The following is a 23,188-nucleotide window of genomic DNA, read 5'->3' as shown; positions in this document are numbered from 1 at the left end:
CATGCTTCTTCCCGTTTTCAAATGTCACCGTCACTGCAGTTTGAAATGGCCTCTCAAAGAGTATCACACAACTAAACCACATACGAAAGACAAATGGAAAACATCGCTTCAAAGCTCATGTAAACCATCTTGTGGGTATCAATTTTTCCATCCCTTCTACTCTGTCATCATCCTCATCTTTCCAAATAACCATCTCCACAATCTCCTAATTCCCCATCGCCTCCTTCACCTCCCTCCACCTCCCCTCCGCAACCCCAACAAACCCCCTAATCAACTCCCTCCCAATCACCGTCCCACCCTGCTTCTCAATACTCCTCACCCTCGTCTCCCCCCCGTCCGAGCAATCCACAACAACAGTAACAACCTCCTTGCACAGCTCCTCCTCGCTCCGATCCGGATCCAACAAAATCCAATGCCTATTTCGCTCCCCCCTTCCCACCTCACCATGCTCCTTCTCCAAAAACACCGCCGCCGAACAAGCCACCGGCAGTCCCCTGACATTCAACCTCGTATCCTGCCCCTTCCGGCAAACAACCATCTCCCTATCAGGATCCCACCTCGCCATGGGAAGCTTCGTATCCTTCAGCGCAGCCAAAACCGCCGCCCAAGCAGCATCAAACGGGTTCCCGTCAAAGCTGACAAAGAGCAAATCAATATACAGCACCCAATACGCCACCACCTGCGGCTTCTGCTCCTCCCGCTCCTCCTCCCCTTCAACTTCCATATCCCCTTCCTCCTTCTTACTCTCCGGCGTGAACCACACCCTCAACCCCCGCCCGTCCACCACCCCAGCCCCGTGCAAAAGACTGTACACCCTCGTGCTCACCGTCTGCGCCAACGTCGTAGGCGGCACACCCGGCAAGAACTGCGGCGCGCACCCTGTTGCCAGCTCAATATTGGGGACTAACAGATCGTAATCCTTGAGTTCTTTCCTCGCCCTTGCCTCATCGCCCTCGTCTTGATCGTAGAGCGTCCCGTTGTGAGGTCGGAATTGGGGAATGGCCGTCACGGGGAGGAGCTCGCCTCGGACGCCGCAGATGACGGTCGTGTCGCCTGTTCGGACGAGAGAAGAGCCATGAGCTTGGGATAGAGAGGAGGTATTGATCTGGATCGGGCGTGACTGGTGCGGCGCGCGGCCGTTGTTGCGGGTGGGCTGCTGGTCTGGGGAGTCGGGGGAAAGAGTGCGAAGGAGGTATGGGTGGGGGGAGAGCTTGGCGAAGACGGGGCGGGTAAAGGTGAGGGAGGGCTGGGGCCCGGATGGGGCTGGTGAAGCTGTTGCCATGTTCTGTTGGTTGTAGATGTCCTGTTTATTTTATGTGCCGGCGAAGTATTGTACAATTGTGGTGTTGTTTGAGCTTGGTGAAAGTCGCCTGGAAGATGAGGTCGCGAAATTTCAATGCAGACTTTCAGCCTTGCAGATCTGGGACGGTAGAAAATGTGGGGGTCTGTTTAGTGGGGTTTGCCTGGAGTCTTCGCTGGTTAGGGCGGTGTAGCTGAGCTCTAGGGCCTCCATGTGTAGCTGAAATCAGTGGTGGTGCTGCAATATAGCGATTCGTAGACAGATAGCAAGGGAAAACAGCTCAGCAAAGTGTTGAGAGAAAAGTTCATGGCATCTCATTGCATCATTTGTCTATGCTATCTAACTTCTTTGTATTCGTTATTCCCAAAGTATATCTACATCCTATTCTGTACCAGGTAGCCGCAGCCAAAAACCAGCAACAGTATTGGCAACTTCAATCGCATTGGTCATAACCAATTCATGCCCGCTATTCAAAACCACAGCCTCGAACCCATCCTCACCCAGCACAGCCGTAGCGTCATGAATCAACTCCTCCTTCGAAACAACGGGGTCCATGGCTCCAAGTACTAAAAGAATGCTTCCCCCCTTAAGGCCAGGCAAGCTTGTGTCCACCCAGCCCGCCTCTTTCCTCCGTTCGGCCAGGAGCCGCCCCAAAGCTATCCAGTCCTTGTGTTGATTGTAAATGGGTGCATGACGGATGCTACTCATGAAAGCCGGAATGAACCCCCTGTGTTGGTGAAGCTGCCATTCCATAACGGACGACACTGTATGGCCTGGTCGATGTGCCAACAGAGTGGCGCAGTCCCAACCATCTCCGCCGTTGGCATCACTGTTTTTGTGCTTGATCTTAGGTCTGTCCACCACCTGAGTAGACATCCTTGTTTCCGTCATAGCTTCTCGTCGTTTTGGCATGAGGCGTCTCCGAACTAGAAACTCGAGCGCCCATTCTGGGAATATCCCCGTCGAGTACAGTAATCTGCTCCTCCAGCTGACATGTTCGGGCCGAATCAGTCCTCCACCAGCGATAAGGACAACAGACCGGACCATGTGGGGGAAGTCTTTGGCGAACGGGACAGCAATCCCTCCTCCCAGAGAATATCCAATCAAATGGAATCCGTCATTCCCAGCCCACGCCACGTTCGACGAGGCAAGAGCGAGGAGTATCTGAGTTGTGTATAGGCGAATGTCATAAGGGAGGTCGGTTGGAGTATCCGAGTAGCCACGCCCAAAGAAGTCGAATATCATAACACGATATCCCATTCTGACCAACTCCTGCCCGAGGTTTCCCAGTGCTAAACAAGGCGTGCTGATGCCATGCAGCAGGAGAACCTTTTCTCCATCTTCAGGGCCCCATTCGAATACTTTGATGATGCCGTATGGTGTCTCAACGTCCCGGCCCCCTGGCAATGCGTCTGGGGGATAGGGCAACGCATCGATTTCCTCTCTTGAAAGTTTCGACAACTGTGTCTCACGGGGTGACCTGATGAGTAGAGGTTTCCTGGAGCCCTTCAGCTGCCTAAGTGCGTTGAGTGTCAAGCCTGTTGTTAAACCGAGTGCCACACCCAGGGCGAGGTAGGAGCCAGCCCCTGGAGGACGAATGTTTGGCGCCCACACTGGCATCGGAATAAGGTGCTGAGTTTGAAGATTGGCTGTCCGTATATCTGAGAGGCGTGTGGTTCCGTCGATCAAAACCCAAGACCAAGATTACCTGGAAGTGTCTTGACTTGAAGATTTGTGCCCGAAGATTGGCGAGACGAATTCGGGCAGCCGGGTTTGATATCTGTAAGCCAATGTTGCGAGCCGGAAAGCGGGGCCGTCTTGGCCAGGGACTCGTCAAAGGCGGCCGTACAAGAGGCGGAGAAAGCCAACGGCGTCGAGAGTATCGCTATGAGGTATGATATCCTATACTAAAAAAGATTCGTACTTCAATTTCAAATGTTGCCATAAAACAAGGGAGAAATGTGACCAGCAAAGACTTGGTGGTGGGGTATTCGAATATGGATCCATGATGGCGGGGATCGCGGGGTTATCGTAATCTCGAATTGCCATCCCCCACCTTCTGTGAAGACCTTCTTGCCGGCAAGAAAGCCTGGACAAGAAGGCGGTCGAGCTCATTTCTCTCTCTTGTAAAAGCTTTTGAGCCTGGCGATTTGGCGTCTCATGAGCCCCTTCTCCTTCTCACCATCGCTGTCTGAGAGCGACTGAGAGAAGGAGGGGCGCCCAGATCCGTTCATGTCTTTAACAAGTTTCCGGGGTGGGGGTTTTTCTCCTTGGTGTTCGACAGCTGAGATCCAATTTCGTGACTGATAATCCAAAAGCGAGGATTTGGCTCTTCCCCGAAGCGGTCGGTTTGAGGAGTTGGGTGAGCTGGGTGAAGCAGCACCATCAGAGCTGTGCTCAGAGCTCGGATCGAGGAGTGATGAGTACATCGACGGGTGCTCGGTGAGCTTGCCCATGGAGCGTCTGTGTCTGAACATTTTGGCCATGAAAGCGAGAAGTTTGTCCAAGAATAGGGAAACAGTTTGGTAAACAGTTGAAGTAAAAAAACTTCAGGCCAGATCAGATCAGACCAAACCAGACCGGAGGGGGGGTTAAGTTATATGTCCGGTCCAAGCCTCCTCAGCGGCCCGCTTTCAACAAACAAAAAGTGTAAATCCTTGCGCCGGGATCCCAAGAGTTGATTCCCGAACTGCTGCTTGTGGAGCGTCTGGGACAACTTCCCCATGCAGAAGGCAAGGTATATCACCATTTCTGATGTTTCGATCTGCGAGGATTGCCGCATGATTTAACAAAGTCGTTCAACAGGCAGTAGTGGCGAACTCAAAAGGGTCAATGTCTTTAGCGGCTGGCCTTGCTAGGCGATGCTGACTGTGGGTTGGTCGGAGCAACAGAGCGCTTGGCTGCGCATCCCCGCTATCATCCGTCCTCATAGCCCTGTCATTGCTGGTTGTAAAAGACCGCAATGCCAATGGGTGAGGTCGAATTGACGTTGTTTGTGGTTGTTGATAGTCTAATTGGCCAAACATGTGGTCGTTGAAAGCTTGTATGATTCTCGGTGTCTCTTTGGTTTCACGCAGTTACACACACTTTTTGGCCTACACAGCCCCGCACCGCTTAAGCTTGTGACAGCAACAAGGGGAAAACGGGGCCGAGGAGGCCGAAAGGGGGATGATTTAGCTTGGAAAATGATGCTTCTCCCTTGCAGAAGCCCGAAGCTTTCGAAGGCCCAGAAATTCCCTTTCTGCTTAGGCATCTAAAAGAGCCCTGAAGCTGAGAACCGACGAGGATCTCTCTTTTTTTTGTGACCAGCATCCAAATAGAATACAAAGCCCGGGCACCGAACGAACATGCTGTACGTGTAACGTATAAGCAGTTTCGATTTGAGTTGAAGCGGTTGCCATGGATCTGCAACACCCAACCCATAGTCCTTAGGCATCCATCAGTCGCGATCTATTCAATTTTCGAGATAGACAGATTTCCAAACGGCACAACCACATGGCCGGGAGCGCCTGAAGAAATGGACACAGGTGTGGTCTCCAGAAGGTATATTTACAACCTCGCGGCATTATAAACATGTCGTCCCATCCCTCTTGCCAGCTTGCCCGGGCCGTCGTCTAGTTGCTGTCTCTGTTCCAGTCGTTTATGAAGTCTCGTTCTTGACGAGCTGTGTGACGGCATCCTCGATCTGCTTGTCGGAAAGTCCTATACCAGAGTAATATTAGCACGAGTCACCCTTAGTCCTCCTTCCAACCGCCTCCCACCACCCTCAAATGTAGACCATACCTTCTAATGACTGGCTCTTCTCCTGACCAAGTCCTGCCCAGTATGTCAGTATTCTTTCTTATATCGCAATTCTCGACAAACTCCTTGGTGTTGAAAACGGACCATATCTCGCATAGATCTTGGGGAGTGTGCCCTGGGCCTCGCGGAGCATGATGGGTGTCGATGGGTTGTTCTTCTTCATGATTGGGTATGCGCGGCTAAGGAAGGACCTACACCAACAACAATCGTTAATCAATATCCTGTACTTAAGGGACTGCCAATGCAGTCCGGAGGCGCAAACATACCGAGTAGCAGCGCTGTGCTCACCAGTCTGGCAGAAGAGGAAGCGAACCTCCTTGAGGCCCTTGGCGAAAGCGTATCTGCCCGACATCTTGATATGCTCTGTATATGAAAACGGAAGGGAAACTAGTCGCTCGATTGGTTCGTTTTGTTGTTGTCGTTTGCTGTCCGGCCCCAGGGCAACAAGCAAGTGGGCTTTCGCGGGTCGTGGAGGCTCGATTGATTCAAAATGGAGCTCTTGCTGCTGGCGCAAGTTGTTTGCAACGCTGCACCTCTTAACTTCCTGCGCTGCATAAAACAGTGTGCATAACTTCGAGGGGTGGTTGCACAAAGCCTGAGTGGTGCACGGACTAAACAAGAGAGGCCAGCCAGAAACTTATCCCCGGATTCCCCAACGGACCCACGGCGCGTTGGCCGACTGCCAGCGAGAGCCTTGTTCGCATCGCTGTCCAGCTCACCACCGGAGGTTCAACTTGCGAAGCTGTCTTTGGGCAAGAGTCACGAGGGATTGAATTATCTCTCTTCGTCCTATTACGTCCAGTCCGTGCTCCCCATATGTCAACTTGTCTTGCCTCCAATCCATCGTAGATTTTCCTTAACTAACAACTGACATAAGAAAAATCCCTGGGTTCAAAATAAATTCCATCTCTCCCGCCCGCCGGTGACCGGAGTCCACATCCTACACCTCTTTGAATTGATTCCGTCCCCCGACGACCTCCCGACCCCACCGAACCTTAATACTTCCCAACCCCCGTCATCACCACCCCTGACGACGAGCACCTTTCCCACCCCCGACCTCACCTCCGTTGATTGTTTGCGCAATTAGCAATACCGTCGTCAAAATGTCCACCATCTTCCGCGCCTCCCGCCCAGCCTTCCGCGCCCGCACCTTCTTCCAGCAAAACGCCTCCAAGACCACCCGCCGCTTCCAGTCTACCGAGTCCACGGCCAATGCCGCGCCAGAGTCATGGATGCAGCAGTTCTGGAAGAGCGAGAAGGGTCCCAAGACTGTGCACTTTTGGTATGTTTGCCCCCGAAATCAACTTCCCCCCCGCGATCCAAATCAGTCACTAATACATCCTCTCTCCCCGCCAGGGCACCAATGATGAAATGGGGCCTCGTCCTCGTCGGCATCTCAGACTTTGCCCGCCCCGCCGAGTCCCTCTCCCTGACCCAAAACGCCGCCCTCACGACCACCGGCATCATCTGGACGAGATGGTGCTTGATCATCAAGCCCAAGAACTACCTGTAAGCTTTCCTCCCCCCCTCCCTTTCCCTATACCCGCAAAACGCTAACATGCACCCATATTCAGCCTCGCCGCAGTCAACTTTTTCCTCGGATGCGTCGGCGTGATCCAGTGCAGCCGCATCTTCCTCCACCACCAGGCCCAGAAGAAGCTCGCGGAGGAGGTCGGCGAGGCCAAGGAGGCGGTCAAGGAGGCCAAGGAGGCTATTAAGCACAAGTCTTCATAGAGGAAGGAGCGAGGCGTGCTGCAGGAGGGGGATATGGAGAAGCTTTTGGTTGTATGGGGGGCAGTGTGAAAACGCGTGCACTAATAGCAAGTGTGTGTGTGTAACAAACGATGGTCTCTTTGTTCATTTTTTCGGCGTGGGAGGAAGATGTGAGGAAATTGTATCTGTACAATTACCCATAAAACGTGGAAGATGGTGGTGTGTGGTTGGTTGGTCGGTGGTGGGCGAGAAAGAACGGAGGGAAAAGCGGAAAAGGGAAGCACGGTAGGGGGAATGGAGTTTATACTGAACTTGCAATTTACATTTGACTTTTTTGATGGATGACTGATTGATTCGGCGACACATCACTCAAAGAAGATTCATGGTGAAAAAATTGTAAATATGCCTTTCTGTTTCTTCTTGGTATCAACATCCAAAAAGGTGATAAACAACGAAGCTACTACACGAATAAGGTATCTCTCTAAAAACGGGTTGCCACTCTTCACAACCCCAACCCCCCCCCCCCAAAAAAAAGACAAGAATCTTACATCCAAGAACAACCCCCTTCCAGGCAGGTATCGCCTGTGGCCTCAGCAAGAAGGAGAAGGAGAGGAAGAAAAAGAATCAGGTCTGTGCCACCGTCGCCGTCGTCCCAAAGAAGAAACACCATTACAAAAAGCAGTAGTACAACAAGTATACGCTCGTCAAACAACCAAACCCCCAAAACGCCCAGCTTGTCAAAATGTTTTAATGCTCCGCACAACAACAGAAAAAGACTTTCCATCATCAAGCAGCAACTTCCTCGCCTCCACTGAGCTTATCATCCACAGAGGATATTACCTCCTCGGGGATAGAATCCACACTTCTCGTCCGCGCCCGCATTCTGAGCTCCAGCGCGGCCTCCTCAAACGATCCCCTTCTACCCCAGTTCCGGGGCTGTCTCTTGAGGAACGCACCCACAGCACCGAGGTAGCCCTCATGGCGCAAGAAGTAGGCCTGCTTGGCCCCCTTGCTCCAGAACTTGATGGCGTAGCTGAGGGTGTTCATCGTTTGGGGGTGGCCGCGGATGAATGAGCCGCCAAAGTAAATGTGAGACAGCCCGTGGATCTGGCTTTGGAGGTAGGCGATCTGGCCAATGTTGTTGCTGATAGCGTACAGCAGTGACCTGGAGATGTCGGCTGACGAAAAGGGGCGGCTGGGGTCTTTGGACATGAAGTCTGATAGTTGCGGCTCGGGCTGTTCCACGTCTTCGTCTAGAAGTGGTGGGGTGTGCACGCCATTGTGGGTACGGGGTTGTTGTTGGCGATGGTGGAGTTGATCCTTGTGAGCAAGGCCGCCGCTGTCTTCGGCTTCGGTCTCGGCTTGCCGCTTCTTGCGGAAGACTTTACCAAACGAGCTGGCAATGGTGGTGCTCTTCAGGCCAATCTTGCCGTAGTCGGTGCCGTAGATGTCGCCGACGAGCATGTCCACGTTGCTGTTATCACCTTCAGAGGCAAGGTCCAGCATTTCGTCGAATGTGCGCGCACCGGTAAGGAGACTCAGGAGACCCCATAGAGTGCCACCTCCTAGTGAAGTACCGCCAACACGCTCATATTCCCGGGGTCCGGAAACTTTGAGGAATGATACGCCAGAACCAATGTTGACAAGGAGGTATGGGTATACATTGTCTCCTGGCTCCACGAACTGCATGGGATGTTCTTCCGAGTAGGTGAAGACCTCACGTGGGATCTCGTTGATGAAGAAATCAAGGCCAATGATCAGGCATTCCATTTCATCTTCCCTCAAGACATCGACGCCGAGCACCTCTCGGATCTTGTCGTAGAACTTGTAGGCGCCGCCTCCTGTCGCCATGACACAGAGTTCAGACGCCGGTGGGCTGTTGGCCCCGTTGGCCCGCTGGTACCTGCGCTTCAGCTTGCGCATAAACTCGAGGCAATCATCTATATGATCCGTCTCAAAACTCTGGAAGTTGAGCCGTCCGCCCGGTTCGGTCGAGTGAGCCTCTCGGGAGAAGTAGACAAGCTTGGCAAGGGAACCACCAATCTGGAACGACCAATCAGCAAGATGACATCATTGTGAATTTCAGGGGTCGCAGAGCCTACATCAATGGCGATATGGCTCACGACGGCAGTGTGGTTCGGCAGCCGAATATCCTGGGTCTCGTGCCGGACTGGCGACCGGCCGGGGGATCCGCTCCGGCCGTCATCGGAGTGCGTCGGGGTGCTGCTGTCCTGGTCGACGATGAATGCGCCCTTGACGTTGATGCGCACCGAGCCAGGATGGCTCAGCGTCTCGTCGATTTCGGCAATGCAGACGGTGCCGGACCTTTCGCGACGGCCGTGGACAGGAGGAACTTCGTTCGGGATGACAAGCGATGAGAGGATGTTGCCATCGGTCGGGGCGTGTGCTCCGTGCTCCCGGGCCTCTTCGCCCACGGCCGCCTTCACGTCTCCGGAAAGCAGCGGGGCATCGGCCTGGTAGATATCGTTCGGCATGGTTCGGTGGTCGGGGGGTGCTCTCCCATCAGGAGAATTGAAACAGCGATGGGAAGGTGAGTTCAGGGAGGCATCAACGTGTCAATGAAAGGGGCCATCGGAAGCGGAGTTTTTATTCGCGCTGTAGAGCGCTCAACCTTTTTATTTTCCGGAATGCTCAGAATTACTTCGTAGAACTCATCCCGCACGCTCATCCTGGCGAGTTTTGAGCCTGCAGCGCCCGCAGTGGTCCGGTCCCACGGCTCAAAAGCCAGAAAGTCGGGTTATCGATAAGGCGCGCCCCCTCCCTTCCCGCGCCCGCATTGCCTGCCCATTCGCCCGAGGTCACGCCCCCAAAGGAGAAAAATGCCGAGTTCTGGCCACTGTTTTAACGCCGCCAAGCCAACCCCTCCATCCATTCTCCCATTGAGAAAGAAAGTCTGGTGCTATCATCTGACAAACGACTCGGTTCGCGCCACAACATTTCCAGCTGTACGAGCCAGCCCCGAGGCATTGTTCGGCCGTCGGGAGCCTCGGTCGTCTGCAGCATTCGTCTGACAGCACCGCAGCACCGCAGCACCGCTCTGTCCCCAACTCCAAATTCATCGAGGTCGCCGTTGGGGCTAAGAATGGCTCCGTCTCCGAGCTCTCGGTTGAGTTGGGACTTTGCGTCTTGTTTTGCTCACTGTTGTTGAATTTCCCAAGCCAAGACCAAAGTTCGAAACCGGCTTTATGCTAGCTACAGACACAATCATACCCGTCGCCACGTCACGTCATTTTTGAACCTGGGACCCATATCCCCGATACCATATAAAGCCAAACCCCCAGATTCCCCAGCTTTCCCAGACCGCTTGTGCTTTTTCGAGGTCCGAGTTGATAGTGTTACAAGTCATACATACTCCGTGTTTTCCCCAGACATACCCCAATCCCCTTGCTTATACGACTGCGCATCATCGTATTCAAAACAGATTCCCACCTGGAAGCGGCACAAAAATCGCCGTCAACCCCCCCGCGCAAATAAACGCAAACAGCAAGCTCTGCACAAAAATGGTGTCCTGGATCTGTCTGAGCGCCGGTTCCTGAATCCTGTACGCATGTTAGTCCGGTCCCTACCCACCCCTTAGTAGTAGTACTCACCAAACCTCCCTATCAAAAATCTTCCTGATCAAATTCCTTTTCTCATACTTGACCACCCACGGCTCATTCTCAAAACTGTTGCTCCCAGTCTCCAGACTCTTTTCACTCCTCACATCCTGTTCCTTCTCGTTCTGCTGATGGTCCTCCCCGTCAACAGCAAACAGCTCCCATGGCCTCACGTGTCTGTGATGGAGGCCATGCAAGACCACGCACATTCCCTTGTATGCTGCTACGAGTGTTGCAACGCCAATCACCCACCCTATTGCTGGCAGCGCCCTGAAGCCTCTAGGGGCAGATGACAAAGTGAGGATGATGGCGGCGATGGTGCTCAGAGCGATAGTGCCTACTCCAAGGCAGCGGGCGAATGTTACTCTGACAGGGTTGCCATTGCAAATCGACCAGCGGATGAAGTTGGGGTGGGCTTGCTGACGAAGAGTGGACTCTACGCTCCTGACCACCACCCTCAGCGCAGAGGGATGAGTGGTGAAGCAAAGAGCTTGCAGCACAGCCTTTTGCTCCCGGTCAGAAAGGTTGAGTTGCCTTGGGCTGCCGGACATGATATACGTCACGATGATCCTGTTCAACTCGACCCTGAACGGTTGAACCGTGAATGGGGCCTTGAGCCCAGCCAGCGCAAAGGCTTCGTTGGCGGCAGTGTTGTAGGTTGTCGCTGTGTTTGAATTAGGGTAGTGATGACCACGGTCTGAGGGGGTGCGAGGGGGGGTACCAAACGGATCCCCACCGTTGCTTGCTGCCAGCGGGCTTATGGGGGTCGTGGCAATGGTGGTGGCCACGGAGGGCTTCTGGATGGGCTTCTCAAAGTCGGTGCCCTTGAAGATTTCAGCCACGGCTGGGCTGACAGACTTGGGGGGCTTGACGCGGGCCTTCTCCGCCTGCTCCTTCTTGATACGGGCAACGGCTTCTTCCTCCATCGCCAGGGTCCATTCTGGTGCGAGGGTGAGGTCCGCTGTTTGAGCTTCGTTGAAGCGCTTCTCAAAGTCGCGGTACCATAGGAAAAATTGGAGGTTTTCGGCAGAGCGCTCGACGTAGATGAGATAGTTCATGAAGTCACGAACGGTACAAGGCTGAGGACTTCATGTTAGCAGATGTCTGAAGGGCCGTAATTGAAGAATCTTACAGGGCAGGTGCCCCCTTCGATGATACGATCAAAGCTGAGAGGCGGCGGGATACCTCCTGAGCTGCCCGACCTGATCGACTTCAAGGATGTGTCACCTTGATTGACAGATCCCTCTTCAGACTGCTGTGTCGAAACTTGACTGGCGCTTGTTGCTGGTCTTTCGACCAAGGCTGGCCGCCGATAGTTCAAGGGTAACAGGTTTATGATTGCCATGTTGAACGAATGTAGCAACCAAGGCGTGTGAACCTGGAACAAATGGTGAAGTAAACAGGGAGGAGAAAGAATGAGCGTCTTCAACAACTTGGGTAGGCCTTGACACCTTCGACCTTGGGGCAGATCAACAAGGTCAATGTGAGCTTCCAAGGAGTGAGTCAGTTGTGGACAATAACGTCAACTGGGAAGGGGCAAGACAAGGGGTGGAAAGGTGCTCTAGTGACTTGCTGATAGAGCGCTGGTTACAGAGTAAGAGGGTTTGAGTGCGGACGGGGGCCTGCTCATATACTCTGATTCACTCGACTCCGTCATTCTAATCCCCTCTCAACATGCTGCAAAAGCAGGGGATGATACTTCTTGCTTCCGTCTTGGTTGGTGGGCATTGCTAAGTGGCTTTCACAAGGACAGCTGCAAGTGTTTCCAATTCACCGCGGGGCTTCCCGTATCGACTCTGGATGCCCATTGGTCTTCATAATGCTAGCTCGAGGTGAATTGAGGGAGACTCGGAGGTTAGATGGAGGGAAACGCCACCAGGGACAAGATATCATGGACAGGGGCCGGAGAGGTTGCGAGATAGGATGGAAAAAAGCAATTTGGCGGGCCTCGACCTTGGATGTCCCGAATCGGATGTGATCAACACACAGACTCCTATCGTGATTGGATGAAACACCAACGTCAAGATCAGTTTCCGTCCTGGAAACCCGCCCGATTGGAACCTGAGAATCATATCGAGAGCCTTGTCTGGGCCTCCGGTCATCTCTGCCGAGTCCCGGCTGATATCTTAGACAATAGAGGAGGCTTGTATTGAACACGGCTGAGCCGACTTTGGTCTCGACTTGAATGTGTCTCAAGTGCTCTCTCTTGAGTGAGAAGTTCTCAGTCCCTAGTGTAAGTCAAGGATGGCCAACTGGTATGGAGTCGTGCTGGCTCTTGCTGGGTTCTTACATACGAACCCGAGGCTGGAAAGATTAGATGCCAAGAGTATTGGTGCAACACTGAGAAAATGACGGCCGATGGTCTTCGCGATGCTGGCAGATGATGCAGACAAGGAAGTCTTGTGATGGAGAGGAAAATCGTGGTTTCGTTCCGACTTGACAGGACGCTTGTCTCGTGCCTCGTCCCGTTCTCATGCAGTGATTGCATTGCATTTTTGACTCTGGTTGGTCCAATGTCATGCAGCAGAGAAAAATCTCAGTTGCAGAGACACTCGAGAAGCGTCGAAGTTGACTCTTCACAGTCCAACTCGGGAAGTGATTGCCCAGTCTCTGGACAGGGGGGAAGCTCTCAGCGTAAGCTCCGGCCTGAGCCATCCCTGTCGAAAATCATGAATCTGTTCGGCTCCACAAAGTCTTGTCGTGGGGTTTTGATCCAATCAGAGTTAAGAGATCAAACGGCCAGCAAGATCCATCCTCCCGTCTCGAGATCTGAGCTGCCAGTTGTGGCTGGAGTGGATCGCCGACCTCCAAAAATTCCCACCAAGCTTTGAACCGTATTTTGAATTTGCGTGCCTTGGGGAGATTACGGATGAGAAACCACCCCGCGTGTTCGTCCCCATCTCATTAGCACTGCCCGCATCTGTCAGCGCAAATTGACCTGACGAAGATTCTCTAGACCAAAGCTTTGGTACGGATGTCGACCCGTCCCTCGCAGCTTCAACCACCTACTTTCCAGAGGAAGCAGGTGGGTGATAGTGGCTGCAGGACTGGAATGTCTGAGCAGCAATTGTATCGAACATCGAGACCCTCTCTCGGCCGCAGCAAAGTCTGTCATTTTTGTATCCAACACTTGCTTTTTTTCGGCTGACTGGACCTTTTGCGAAGTGGGCGGCAGCTTGCCCCTCATCTATTGCCGTTGCTTTTGTAACAGGACCCTTTGAAAATAGGTCCAGCCATCCGATTGAGGCCTCGATGAAGTCTGCAGAGGCCTCAGGATATCCCTCGAAGACAGACCTTTCTACGTTCAAGCATAGTCCCTCTTCCGTTTGCCTTCTGTGGTCTCACATAGTCACTGAACCCAAAGTAACAGCTTCGTCCTAACCGATGAATAGCAACTAGCATAATGCAGTTGGACGTTGATAGTTCTGGGCAAACGCAACAATTACCCTTACTTGACTTCCGAACCTCTTCTCTAACTGTACGTGGCTAGAGGGCATTCCTTGACAGCTCTGTCTTGCAGCTTCAGTGGCGGACTAGACGCAACGGCCACATATGACAGCTTGGCTCGCTCTTTTGATTCTAGCCTAGGTGATCTATCATATGCTTACAAAAAGGTCACTTGGCGATATTTCGGCTGGTCGAGGTCTGGTTTTTGGACTGCCAGGATTCAGGACTTTCCAGAGTCTACTGGCCCGGTCTCCCTCGCTACCTCGCTTTCTGTTTGATCTGAGGAGCCTTTTGGGTATCAGCTCATTGTCTTGCCCGATCAACTTACCTGGGAAATAGAAGGGCAGTCTACCTAGCCATTCAGGCAAGATTGCCAAGCTACCATATATATTTGTAAGCGTCTGTGGCGGTATTGTGCTTCAGGTACCATCTTGATGGCAACGGATGATATAACAGACATGGCTACGCAAGACGCAAGGCCGGAAGGTCATGGGTAGTGTATATGTTCTATAGGCCAACAGATGTAAAGGTGGCCGAATCAAGGATACAAACTCCCGGCTCGATTCAGTGGAAAGGGATTCCAATCTGTCTGTGGTCCGCTGACCAGCATCCGGGCCGGAGCCGGGGCCGAGAACGGCAATTGGCGATTGACGTCACCACCACCCCGCATGCCCCCCGGCCCGCCCCCCGCCGCAAAGTCTATCTGCGCGAGACCGACTGATATTTGTAGATTGTGAACCGTAGAATATTACATGAAATACCGTACTATCACTTCGGCTGTGGGATTTGGCGACTTAGTATGGTTGAAATGGCTGTTAGCACAATAGAAAGCTCGCCGGCAGATCCGGTGGGGCTAGGTGGCTTCAATATCAAAACTCTCCGGTTCCGCCCCGAAGAGGTATGGGAGCACCCGGAGTTCATCTGATGTTTTCCAACATATCCCCTTCAAGAAATTGAGTTGAAGAGTAACATTTCAAACAGGGAGTATGGAAGTGTCAATCTTCACTCATCTGAAACTCGTGCTCATCTTCCACACCGATTGCGCAATATTTCCCGATTTCTCTGCAGCACAGGCCGGACTTAACATGTGTGACAGCTGCGCGGGGCAGGGAGGGGGCATGCCGAAGGCAAGCGGACACCGGCGAGCTCAGTCAATCATAATGCAAACTTCCGTCTCCCGCCATAACAGCGTATAATTCCAAACCATGGCTCATATATAAAAGTTTTGTGTAACCTTAACTGTATGTCTCTCTCTCCCGTCTGAAGAGTTGTATCCTCATCTTCTAGAACGTAGCAGAAACAGAGTAGTAACTTGTAACTCCCGTACCCACCATACCAACACCTCGTTCCTACCCCTCCAATTTGATATTCACTCACCCCCACCGTCTCCCCCGTTGACCACCACCTCCCCTATTTATTTACCATCCCGAACATCCCAACATCAACCACCACCACTCACCTATCCCATCCCAAATCCAGTTTTCTCCTCACAACACAACCCCCTTTCAACCATCAAAATGTCCGGTCTCAAAGCAGGCGACTCCTTCCCCCCCAACGTAACCTTTACCTACGTCCCCCCCACCGGCGACCTCAACGTCACCGCCTGCGGCATCGGCATCCAATACGACGCCAGCAAAGAATTCGCCTCCAAGAAAGTAGTCCTCGTCGCCGTCCCCGGCGCCTTCACCCCAACCTGCCAGGTCTCCCACGTGACCTCCTACCTCGCCAAGCTGGACGACCTCAAGGCCAAGGGCGTCGACCAGGTCATCTTCATCGCCTCCAACGACCACTGGGTCATGGCCGCTTGGGGCAAGGCGAACGGTGTCAAGGATGATTCTATTGTATGTCTTCCTCCTCGTGACATGAGAGAAAGGGTGTGCTAACCAGGTGAAAATAGCTATTCATGTCCGACACCGGTCTGGAATTCTCCAAGAGCATCGGCTGGACTCAGGGTGATCGCACGCTGAGATACGCCATCGTTGTTGACCACGGCAAGGTCACCTACGCCGAGGTCGATTCTGTTAGAGGCAGCATCGAGAACACTGGCGCCGAGGGTGTTCTTGCTAAACTTTAAAGTGGCTGTCCAGCCCAATTATTGGAAAAAGGGACATGGTCGGTTTTATGAACAACACCGTGGGGTTTGAAACTATAGATTTTAGAAGGATTCCCACATTCAAATGTTGAGACCCCTTTCGATGTTCCAGGCTGAAGTTTATGACCCTTCGTGAATGAGAGAGTCCCTAAAACAATCATTGCCCATCCGGTGCGGCTCAACCTATGCTTTGCGGGTTCATAGTCTCATGGTCTTTATGGATCTACTTGTGATGGTACCCAGTTACTCGACATTATAAAAGATTCATGACGGCAAGTATGCTCAAGGTTGAGCGACATGTTCCAAGAGTCATCTGGTGCTTCGTGGTAACAAGCCTTTAGTTTGGGAATTTATACATGGCTGGGGGACTGGGGAAACCACTGCCCGTGGTATTCACAAGAAAAACAAAATCACGACACACAGAAAACCACTTCAAATATCCCGCGAAGCGGCCCATGTCAGACCAATGCATAAGTCGGCATTCTGTGAGCTACCCATGCAAATCGTCTTCATACCCGTTACGCAGGAACCCAATCATACAACCGGCCCCGTGGCTTTTTCAGAAAGGAACAAGCTTTTCTTGTGACTTGTCCATTCATCAAAAAAAGAGTAAAGAACCCTCCCCGTGGAGAGGTTTGAGAGAGCAGGCATAATGAAAAAACCGAGTACCGACCGACCGACTCCGCGTTTCCCCCCGGTCACAGGCAAGACCGTTTTGTGCGATGGTTGTGAAGTTACCATTCGTCTATTCTCCCTTGTTATGTTTGCCCAAGATAGAATATCATCTTCACCCCAGACCTAAATGCAACCAACCCAGAGATGTAACCCCTTAACGGCTATGGATGGCAGGCTTGGACTGCGCACCCTTAGCACCCTGCTTGCCGACGATACGGCCCTTGGAGGCGTTGGCAGCAGCCTTGGCCTTCTCAGACTTCTTAGCGGCGGCGGAAGCAGCCTTCTTCTCCTTGGCCTCCTTAATGGCCTGAGCGCGAGCAGCAGAGCGGGCCTCGGGGCGCATGGAGCGGCGCTCCTTGATCACATCGAGGGTAGCACCAACGATGGCACGCTGGGACTTGACGGTGCGGCGAGTACGCTTCTTGGCAACCTCCTGTAATGTGTGTCAGCATGCCGTTGTCTTGCTCGATAGCCATCCTCCATCTGCATGTCCTCATCGTCCTGTATTCATATAGAATCCCCGCGAGCTATCCCAGCGTAGGTGGATCGACCGGTGTGTGCTTGTGGAGAGCCGAAGCTTGGAGAGGGAATGGAGGGGTCGTACCTCAGAGATACCCTTCTTGTGTTGTCTGCGGTAGAGGACAGTCCAGGCGATGCGGCGAGGGTTCTTGCGTTGGAGGAAAAGGGACTCGGATTTGCCGTTTTGGAAACGGAAGATCTTGCTGTCGCCACGGACGTACAGCTTGCCCTGTTGCAGAGAAAGAGCCAGCGTTAGCCTTTGTGCTTCATATTCCAAGTTTTTCCACCTCGTTCAAACGGAAAGTCGACGATTATCTCCCCCCTAAACTCCTCGTATCGTCGGTCGCGTCATGGCGTCTGCTCTGTACCCAGCTTGCCAATTATCATGCCGTGTCGAGTCGGAGGAGTCTGGGGGAAAGTCGCCATCGTTCGAAATCGTGGGAATCAATCATTTCGTACCTTGCCAGGGTAGATCCGGGCGCCGGAGAAGGTATCCTCGTAGGTGCGCATTTTGGCGGCTGGTTGTCGAAGATTGTCGTTGTCGGGGTTGCTTCCTCTGAAGTTCAAATTCCCAGGTCGATTTTGCCAATTCCTTTGCAGGTTGTGCGGGTAGGGCTGCACTGTGATAGGTTGAGCGCACAGACCAGTAAGACCCGCCTTTTGAATCTTGGCGGGTGACGACTGGTTCTCTTTGTGTGTTTTGGCCTGCAGTGGGGCTCCAACTTGGAGATGTGAAAGCACGACAGCAAGCTGAAGGACCAACTGGTTACGCGTGGAGGGACGTTGAAAGGCTCTCGCTAGGATATTCATGTATGTCAGCCTCTGCTAGGAATCATTATTTCACATTCAAGCGCTCGGTGCCTGTCTTGCGATGGCCTGCTTCTCATAGTGTACATTTCAACCCTAACCCCGTTTGGAAATCACCTCACAACACAACTATCATCCTGGATTCTTACCACTGTCATCATGACCCGTGAAATTTCCCATAAGCTGATAAATCCGAGAAAAGGAGATGGCAGTAACAGCAGACGAAGTGGCCAATGTTGTTCTCTCAGAGTTCAAAAAGCTCCCAGCCAAGAGGAAGCCAACTGTCCGTGGCAATGGCTTTCATGAATGGGTGCCCCTGAGCGGCATCGTTGCCAAAGGTTGCTTCATTCACATATCTCTTTATGGTTATACCAGATATCTGATTCTCATGTCTCTTCTCAAGGCCCAGCGTTTCTGAAATGTGTAGCCCTGGCGTAAGCTCTCTACTTTGGTCCCGAATCGTACCCTTGCCTCACTAACACGGACCCAGAACCGGCATGAAATGCCTCCCAGCTTCCAAGGTCCCCCAAGCCAACGGCGTAGCCATTCACGATTGGCACGCTGAGGTCCTCGCTCTCCGCGCGTTCAATCGCTTCATCCTCGATGAGTGCAAACGCCTCACTCTAGACAGCACCTTCACATCAGACTTCCTCTGCCGGACCTCCTCTTCATCACTCCCACCATTCATTTGGCGCCCAGACGTATCCCTCCACATGTACTGCTCCGAAGCACCCTGTCCGTCCCCCCTGCCCCCTTCACCGTCTCAACTAACAACCCAAACCTAGGCGGCGATAGCTCCATGGAACTAACCATGGCCTCCCAACACGACTCAACCCCCTGGTCATCACCAATCCTCCTTTTTGAACAACCAGACGGTCAACTCCTCGGAAGAGGCTACTTCTCCCACCTAGGCATCGTCCGCCGCAAACCCTCCCGCCCGGACGCACCCCCCACAAACTCCAAATCCTGCTCCGACAAAATCGCACTCAAGCAATGCACCTCACTCTTATCCTCCCTCACCTCCCTCCTCATCTCCCCCAAGAACGTCTACTTGACTTCCTTAGTCCTCTCAGAGTCGCAATACTCAGAGACGGGCTGTACAAGATGTTACGGCTTCGACTTTGACTCCTCCCCGCCGGGAAGGATGTCCTGCCTTACAACCAAACCCCCGACCTGGGCTGAGGGTTACAAGACGTCACCATTCAAAATTGAGACAACTCAACATGAGTTTGACTACTCCAAGCGGACGGTGACGGCAAGAAGTGACAAGATCTCACCCTCCAATCTGGCTGTTTGTTGGACTTACAACGAGGAGGTGGAAGAGGGGATAATAGGAGGAGTACTTCAGGGCCGGAAAGCATTTGATATCAAGGGTGCGAGTGCGGTCTCCCGCATGAAGATGTGGCGTTTGGCTGTGGAGGTGGCGGAGGGTCTTCATGGCCCGGAAGGGGAGCTCCTCAAAGAGCTGAAAAGAGGGACGTATGATGAGGTAAAAGAGCAATGTGTGTTGTTGCAATCTAGGAGGAAGGTCAAGGAGGAGGTCAGAGGGGAAGCTTTGAAGGGCTGGGTGAGGAACACAGGGGACGGCGGGTTTCGCCTATAATCTAAGAGAACTTACGCAGAGTCCCAGTTCGTCAACTTCAGGCGAGATACTATTGCGTGTACCAGTCTAGCTAAGTGAGCTACTCCGTGGCATACTACCAAACACGGCACCACCATCACTTCACCCTATTGCTTTACACAGTCCCATTGTTTCTGCCGTATTGGAACTCGAGTGTTTGGGGGGACCGTCAAATGTCCATTTCTTTGATTTTATCCCTCCCTTGGCCGAAACTTTCTTTGAGTTTGGAGCCTGAATGCTACGAAGAACCGTAGACGCCGCCATCCATTATCGCAAGCGCAAAATCACTTCCCTATTCCTCATCATAAACTTGGGGTGGGGACAAGGCAGGATGACCAGAATTTCGTAGTAAGGTATTTAGATTTTGGTATCGACAACATCTTACTCGACCTTGTTCTCGAAGTTCTCGCCAGCAACGAGGTCGGGGATATCATCCTCCTCGTCAGCCTTCTCGCCCTTCTGCAGGTTCTGGTAGCTCTCGGCGAGCTTGCGGAGGGAGGCGAGAGAGTCGGGGCCGAGCTGGTTAAGGATCCCGGGAACGAGCTCAGTCAGCTCCTTATCCTCACCGTTGCCGTAGATGGCGAAGGTGTTAGCGGGGACGGCGGCATGAACTATTGCCAGTTAGTACCTCATATCCCTTCCCATTATCTGGTATCGGAGTGACGGACCCTTGGGAGCGGCGAAGTGGATGACGTTACCGTCGCTCTTGAACATGTTCACCTCCTCAATGGCCTGGATGGGCTGGACATTGAGCTTCTTGAGGGAAGCCTGGAGCTTCTTGTCATCGCCGGCGGAGCGGGCAGGCGCACGCTTGACCTTTCTCCGGGGAGTACCCTTGCCACTATTCGTCACAGATACATGTTAGAATCGAGTTCGTCATCGTTGTTGTTGTCGTCGACAGAATGGAAGAATTCGCATCTAAACATACCCTGTCAAGGAAAGGTGGGTTAGCCGATCGGTCCAAGTGCGGGGTGACGACTCATTTTGACAATGAGGGAGGGACGGAGGGACAATCCAACATACCGATACGAGCGGAAGCACCGAGCTTCTTGAGGCGTTCCTGAACATCCGCCATGTTGTCTATCAAGAAAAGTGGTGGTGGAGAAAACGAGAGATGGTCAGAAGAGACTCGGTGATGTCGAGCTATAATTGATCCAGTCAGTCTGGGCAAGGGTTTTGGGGTTGGGCGGCACACAAAAGCTGCAGAGATGCACCCTGATAGCCCTCTAGCACCGCCATTCTGGGCGATTTTCCACTCGAAAATCAGCCAGGAGAACGTACTCTTTCAATCGATGATTTTCGGGTCCGTGGAATCTCCGGGGGTATCGTGATAAGCTCGCAAAGTCTCTATCCTCGTAGCGGCGTCGGTGGTTGGAGAAATTGTGTGCGCCAGGCCCTGCCCGAATTTTTCGCTCCCGCAATAACTTTTACCCCACTTCTGAGCTTATTGACCTGACCCTCACCACCCGCTGACCGAGCCGAAGGGTTGCAAGAGCAAGTTCGGATGATGAGCCACGATCACCAGCCACTGGCAGACATTTCAAAATTCATGAGAAGAGCTGTGTATGTAATACTACGAATAGCCAATACCCGCGAGTCAATGTAATAATTTGCGCCGAATGTGAGATACTAGAAAACTAACTGCCCAGACGCCTCTCTAAGCAATACCCTTTCTATACATGTACAAGTACTATACAAGGACCATCCTTTTGGCCACAGCTGAGGTGAGTTTGTTGCATGTGTTTTACTTGCCTTGCTTGCCCGAATCCACTGGCAGTCCTGCCTCTTTTCTCATGGCCTCTTTTCTTGCCTTGACTTCCTCGGCAAGTCTCAAACTTTCAGTGAGCTTCTGCTGTCTAGCCATGTTGGTGGCATTGGCCTTCTCTTCCTCCGCTTGAAGAATCCAGACTACAGAACACACCATATGAGCTTTCTACCTGCACACGGAGAAATGAGCCCTTGCTTACTCGGCTTATCGGATTTCGCCTGCTCCTTCAGCTTGACCACAAAGTCGTCAAACTCCTTCTCACGTTCATACCTCCTCTCCAAGCTGCGCTTTTGAAGCTCCGGGTTGTACTTCTGGAAGAGCTCTTCGTCTGTCGGTTGAAGATATCTAACGAGAGCTGGACCACCCCAAATAACACCCCCTCCGCTATTAAAGCTTGTCAGTCGTCTTCTACTTTTACGAAGGTAAGTAATAGCTTACGCCACAAGCATTTTGGTCCATAGCCACCAGTTGACCTTGCCCATCTTGAAGGTTGAATCCAAAAGCTTCGCGGAATAGTGGCTCAAGAGTCGGAATGTGCAAGAAACAATGGTAAAACCGTATATATTGACGGGGAAAGTGACGTTGACGACCTCGACTTATAAGATTCAATATGAGACGCTTGGAGGCTCTCTATGATGCTGGCTCATGGATGAGGTCAATCCAAGGCGGCAAGAAGTGGCAGAATTGTTTCTCTGAAGCTCGGACCAGCTGTTCTGTCTTCGGAGTCTTGGCAAAGAAGTTTGGTGGTCAGTAGCCGCCAGCTGCCCACTTTTCTTTCAACTCACTCAACATGAGATCTTCAACCCTTCACTCATCCACGGAGGCAACCGGGCGACCGATCGTTGCGGCTGACGGAGGGTAGCAGCAGGCCAAATGGGGACGGACGACCGCGGCAACTCCCTTCTCTCCTGCAGAAGAGGCACAGCCAACCCCAGGGCGGCTTTGGGTCCTAATTCGTCCAACCAAAGTCTTGTAAGTCTTGTGTTGATTGCCCCTTTGGAGTCCCGAAGTCCAATTACAAGCTCGAACTCAACATGTCTCCTTTCATTCAATGGCACAAATGACAAGCATTGGCCACAAGGCATCTTCGCCGTACTCGATCATCGTCGAGAGCCTTCGAATAATAGCGCTAAACCTTTGCCTCACCTAGGTGAGCGAACCTTACAAGGTAGCACGGATGTTACCAAAGCTTGCTGATGACAAGCTCAACAGCTTCTGAAACACCTACCCCGGCACCTTTAAAAACAATCTCGGATGTCAGGCGGAAAAGACAAGGAACTTTGCGTTCTCGAAGCCTCAACGCCATGCCGGAGAATGTGTTGTTGATGTCTTGGGCCCAGGCTTAGAATGTCGATGTCGTCACTGGTCACGGGCGAGGGTCGGATTCATGTACGGCGGTTGATATCATCCTATCCAGTGAGCCAGTCAAGCAGTAGAAGATCCGAGCCAAAGAAGTTCCACAGGTTCTCCTTCAGTGTACTTAATCTCATTGCTGTGCTCCTTAGTGATGTGGCCAGTGGGCCTGGCAACATGCTCGCCACTCTGACAACTTAGCCGCCGCAGAGTGTTATGTGTTACGATAACATTCGACAACACATTGACAGATCTACGGCCAGACTATGCAAAGGCGCAGAATACTCCGTAGGAAAATTAACCCGACTCCGCGTCCGGAGTTCAAAACTGACCTGGTTATCGAGCAGCAGAGACCATACATATATACCATGTTTATAAGAGTAGTTGATGGGTTCGATACACGTACCTCGCCGTTCTCCTGCTTAATACTTGATTGCCTTGCCTGCACACAGAGTTGCAACCAACCTCACCACTC

General features: G+C 52.5%; 13 protein-coding genes across 13 annotated transcripts; 4 read left to right on the top strand and 9 right to left on the bottom strand.

Moving 5' to 3' along the window:
- Positions 1-205: 205 nt before the first annotated feature.
- On the bottom strand, positions 206-2,920 carry QC763_0017040 (uncharacterized protein; the record flags this gene model as incomplete). Its single annotated transcript, XM_062905336.1, has 2 exons — positions 206-1,272; positions 1,714-2,920. 2 exons carry the CDS (start codon positions 2,918-2,920, stop codon positions 206-208), a joined length of 2,274 nt encoding a protein of 757 aa, XP_062771055.1.
- Positions 2,921-3,411: 491 nt separating this feature from the next.
- QC763_114545 (uncharacterized protein) lies at positions 3,412-3,786 on the bottom strand (the record flags this gene model as incomplete). The annotated part of the gene is made up of 1 exon (XM_062908033.1): positions 3,412-3,786. The coding sequence occupies one exon, from the start codon at positions 3,784-3,786 to the stop codon at positions 3,412-3,414; it is 375 nt and encodes a 124-aa protein (XP_062771054.1).
- A 1,154-nt stretch (positions 3,787-4,940) lies between these two features.
- Positions 4,941-6,067, bottom strand: QC763_114540 (uncharacterized protein; the record flags this gene model as incomplete). The annotated part of the gene is made up of 5 exons (XM_062908032.1): positions 5,763-6,067; positions 5,368-5,728; positions 5,186-5,292; positions 5,084-5,116; positions 4,941-5,002 (listed from the first exon to the last, which is right to left on the bottom strand). The coding sequence occupies exons 1-5, from the start codon at positions 5,803-5,805 to the stop codon at positions 4,941-4,943; spliced, it is 606 nt and encodes a 201-aa protein (XP_062771053.1). The 5' UTR covers positions 5,806-6,067.
- On the top strand, positions 5,786-7,161 carry QC763_114530 (uncharacterized protein). The gene is made up of 3 exons (XM_062908031.1): positions 5,786-6,383; positions 6,458-6,610; positions 6,676-7,161. The coding sequence occupies exons 1-3, from the start codon at positions 6,205-6,207 to the stop codon at positions 6,833-6,835; spliced, it is 492 nt and encodes a 163-aa protein (XP_062771052.1). The 5' UTR covers positions 5,786-6,204; the 3' UTR covers positions 6,836-7,161.
- A 189-nt stretch (positions 7,162-7,350) lies between these two features.
- Positions 7,351-9,309, bottom strand: QC763_114520 (uncharacterized protein; the record flags this gene model as incomplete). The annotated part of the gene is made up of 2 exons (XM_062908030.1): positions 7,351-8,857; positions 8,917-9,309. The coding sequence occupies 2 exons, from the start codon at positions 9,307-9,309 to the stop codon at positions 7,601-7,603; spliced, it is 1,650 nt and encodes a 549-aa protein (XP_062771051.1). The 3' UTR covers positions 7,351-7,600.
- Positions 9,310-10,247: 938 nt separating this feature from the next.
- QC763_114510 (uncharacterized protein) lies at positions 10,248-11,776 on the bottom strand (the record flags this gene model as incomplete). Its single annotated transcript, XM_062908029.1, has 3 exons — positions 10,248-10,374; positions 10,426-11,510; positions 11,564-11,776. 3 exons carry the CDS (start codon positions 11,774-11,776, stop codon positions 10,248-10,250), a joined length of 1,425 nt encoding a protein of 474 aa, XP_062771050.1.
- An 847-nt stretch (positions 11,777-12,623) lies between these two features.
- QC763_0016980 (uncharacterized protein) lies at positions 12,624-12,919 on the bottom strand (the record flags this gene model as incomplete). Its single annotated transcript, XM_062905335.1, has 2 exons — positions 12,624-12,636; positions 12,726-12,919. The coding sequence occupies 2 exons, from the start codon at positions 12,917-12,919 to the stop codon at positions 12,624-12,626; spliced, it is 207 nt and encodes a 68-aa protein (XP_062771049.1).
- Positions 12,920-14,638: 1,719 nt separating this feature from the next.
- Positions 14,639-16,143, top strand: QC763_114500 (uncharacterized protein). Its single transcript, XM_062908028.1, has 2 exons — positions 14,639-15,719; positions 15,776-16,143. Exons 1-2 carry the CDS (start codon positions 15,396-15,398, stop codon positions 15,950-15,952), a joined length of 501 nt encoding a protein of 166 aa, XP_062771048.1. The 5' UTR covers positions 14,639-15,395; the 3' UTR covers positions 15,953-16,143.
- A 148-nt stretch (positions 16,144-16,291) lies between these two features.
- RPL24 (60S ribosomal protein L24) lies at positions 16,292-17,965 on the bottom strand. The gene is made up of 3 exons (XM_062908027.1): positions 17,624-17,965; positions 17,250-17,393; positions 16,292-17,078 (listed from the first exon to the last, which is right to left on the bottom strand). The coding sequence occupies exons 1-3, from the start codon at positions 17,672-17,674 to the stop codon at positions 16,800-16,802; spliced, it is 474 nt and encodes a 157-aa protein (XP_062771047.1). The 5' UTR covers positions 17,675-17,965; the 3' UTR covers positions 16,292-16,799.
- A 211-nt stretch (positions 17,966-18,176) lies between these two features.
- QC763_114480 (uncharacterized protein) lies at positions 18,177-19,574 on the top strand (the record flags this gene model as incomplete). Its single annotated transcript, XM_062908026.1, has 4 exons — positions 18,177-18,309; positions 18,375-18,405; positions 18,462-18,706; positions 18,757-19,574. 4 exons carry the CDS (start codon positions 18,177-18,179, stop codon positions 19,572-19,574), a joined length of 1,227 nt encoding a protein of 408 aa, XP_062771046.1.
- Positions 19,006-20,667, bottom strand: EGD1 (Nascent polypeptide-associated complex subunit beta; the record flags this gene model as incomplete). Its single annotated transcript, XM_062908025.1, has 4 exons — positions 19,006-19,488; positions 19,590-20,203; positions 20,261-20,434; positions 20,616-20,667. The coding sequence occupies 3 exons, from the start codon at positions 20,665-20,667 to the stop codon at positions 19,974-19,976; spliced, it is 456 nt and encodes a 151-aa protein (XP_062771045.1). The 3' UTR covers positions 19,006-19,488; positions 19,590-19,973.
- Positions 20,668-21,336: 669 nt separating this feature from the next.
- cbp4 (Assembly factor cbp4) lies at positions 21,337-22,261 on the bottom strand (the record flags this gene model as incomplete). The annotated part of the gene is made up of 4 exons (XM_062908024.1): positions 22,146-22,261; positions 21,799-22,086; positions 21,560-21,744; positions 21,337-21,500 (listed from the first exon to the last, which is right to left on the bottom strand). Exons 2-4 carry the CDS (start codon positions 21,840-21,842, stop codon positions 21,337-21,339), a joined length of 393 nt encoding a protein of 130 aa, XP_062771044.1. The 5' UTR covers positions 21,843-22,086; positions 22,146-22,261.
- QC763_0016920 (uncharacterized protein) lies at positions 21,915-22,602 on the top strand (the record flags this gene model as incomplete). The annotated part of the gene is made up of 3 exons (XM_062905334.1): positions 21,915-22,106; positions 22,229-22,332; positions 22,573-22,602. Exons 1-3 carry the CDS (start codon positions 21,971-21,973, stop codon positions 22,600-22,602), a joined length of 270 nt encoding a protein of 89 aa, XP_062771043.1. The 5' UTR covers positions 21,915-21,970.
- Positions 22,603-23,188: the final 586 nt, after the last annotated feature.

The sequence above is a fragment of the Podospora pseudopauciseta genome, chromosome 1, assembly GCF_035222475.1.
Source record: "Podospora pseudopauciseta strain CBS 411.78 chromosome 1, whole genome shotgun sequence".
Classification (NCBI taxonomy): Eukaryota; Fungi; Ascomycota; class Sordariomycetes; order Sordariales; family Podosporaceae; genus Podospora; species Podospora pseudopauciseta.
Note: the sequence above shows the minus strand (reverse complement) of the source record. Positions and strands in the feature narration are given on the sequence as shown.

Bases quoted from the DNA above. Each gene is read 5' to 3' on its own strand.
- QC763_114530 (XM_062908031.1), top strand. From the start codon at position 6,205: ATGTCCACCATCTTCCGCGCCTCCCGCCCAGCCTTCCGCGCCCGCACC. The intron at 6,384-6,457 runs GTATGTTTGCCC...TCTCCCCGCCAG, and splicing joins CCCAAGACTGTGCACTTTTG to GGCACCAATGATGAAATGGG. The intron at 6,611-6,675 runs GTAAGCTTTCCT...ACCCATATTCAG, and splicing joins ATCAAGCCCAAGAACTACCT to CCTCGCCGCAGTCAACTTTT.
- QC763_114500 (XM_062908028.1), top strand. From the start codon at position 15,396: ATGTCCGGTCTCAAAGCAGGCGACTCCTTCCCCCCCAACGTAACCTTT. The intron at 15,720-15,775 runs GTATGTCTTCCT...AGGTGAAAATAG, and splicing joins GTGTCAAGGATGATTCTATT to CTATTCATGTCCGACACCGG.
- RPL24 (XM_062908027.1), bottom strand. From the start codon at position 17,674: ATGCGCACCTACGAGGATACCTTCTCCGGCGCCCGGATCTACCCTGGC. The intron at 17,394-17,623 runs GTACGAAATGAT...TCTCTGCAACAG, and splicing joins CCCGGATCTACCCTGGCAAG to GGCAAGCTGTACGTCCGTGG. The intron at 17,079-17,249 runs GTACGACCCCTC...CACACATTACAG, and splicing joins ACAAGAAGGGTATCTCTGAG to GAGGTTGCCAAGAAGCGTAC.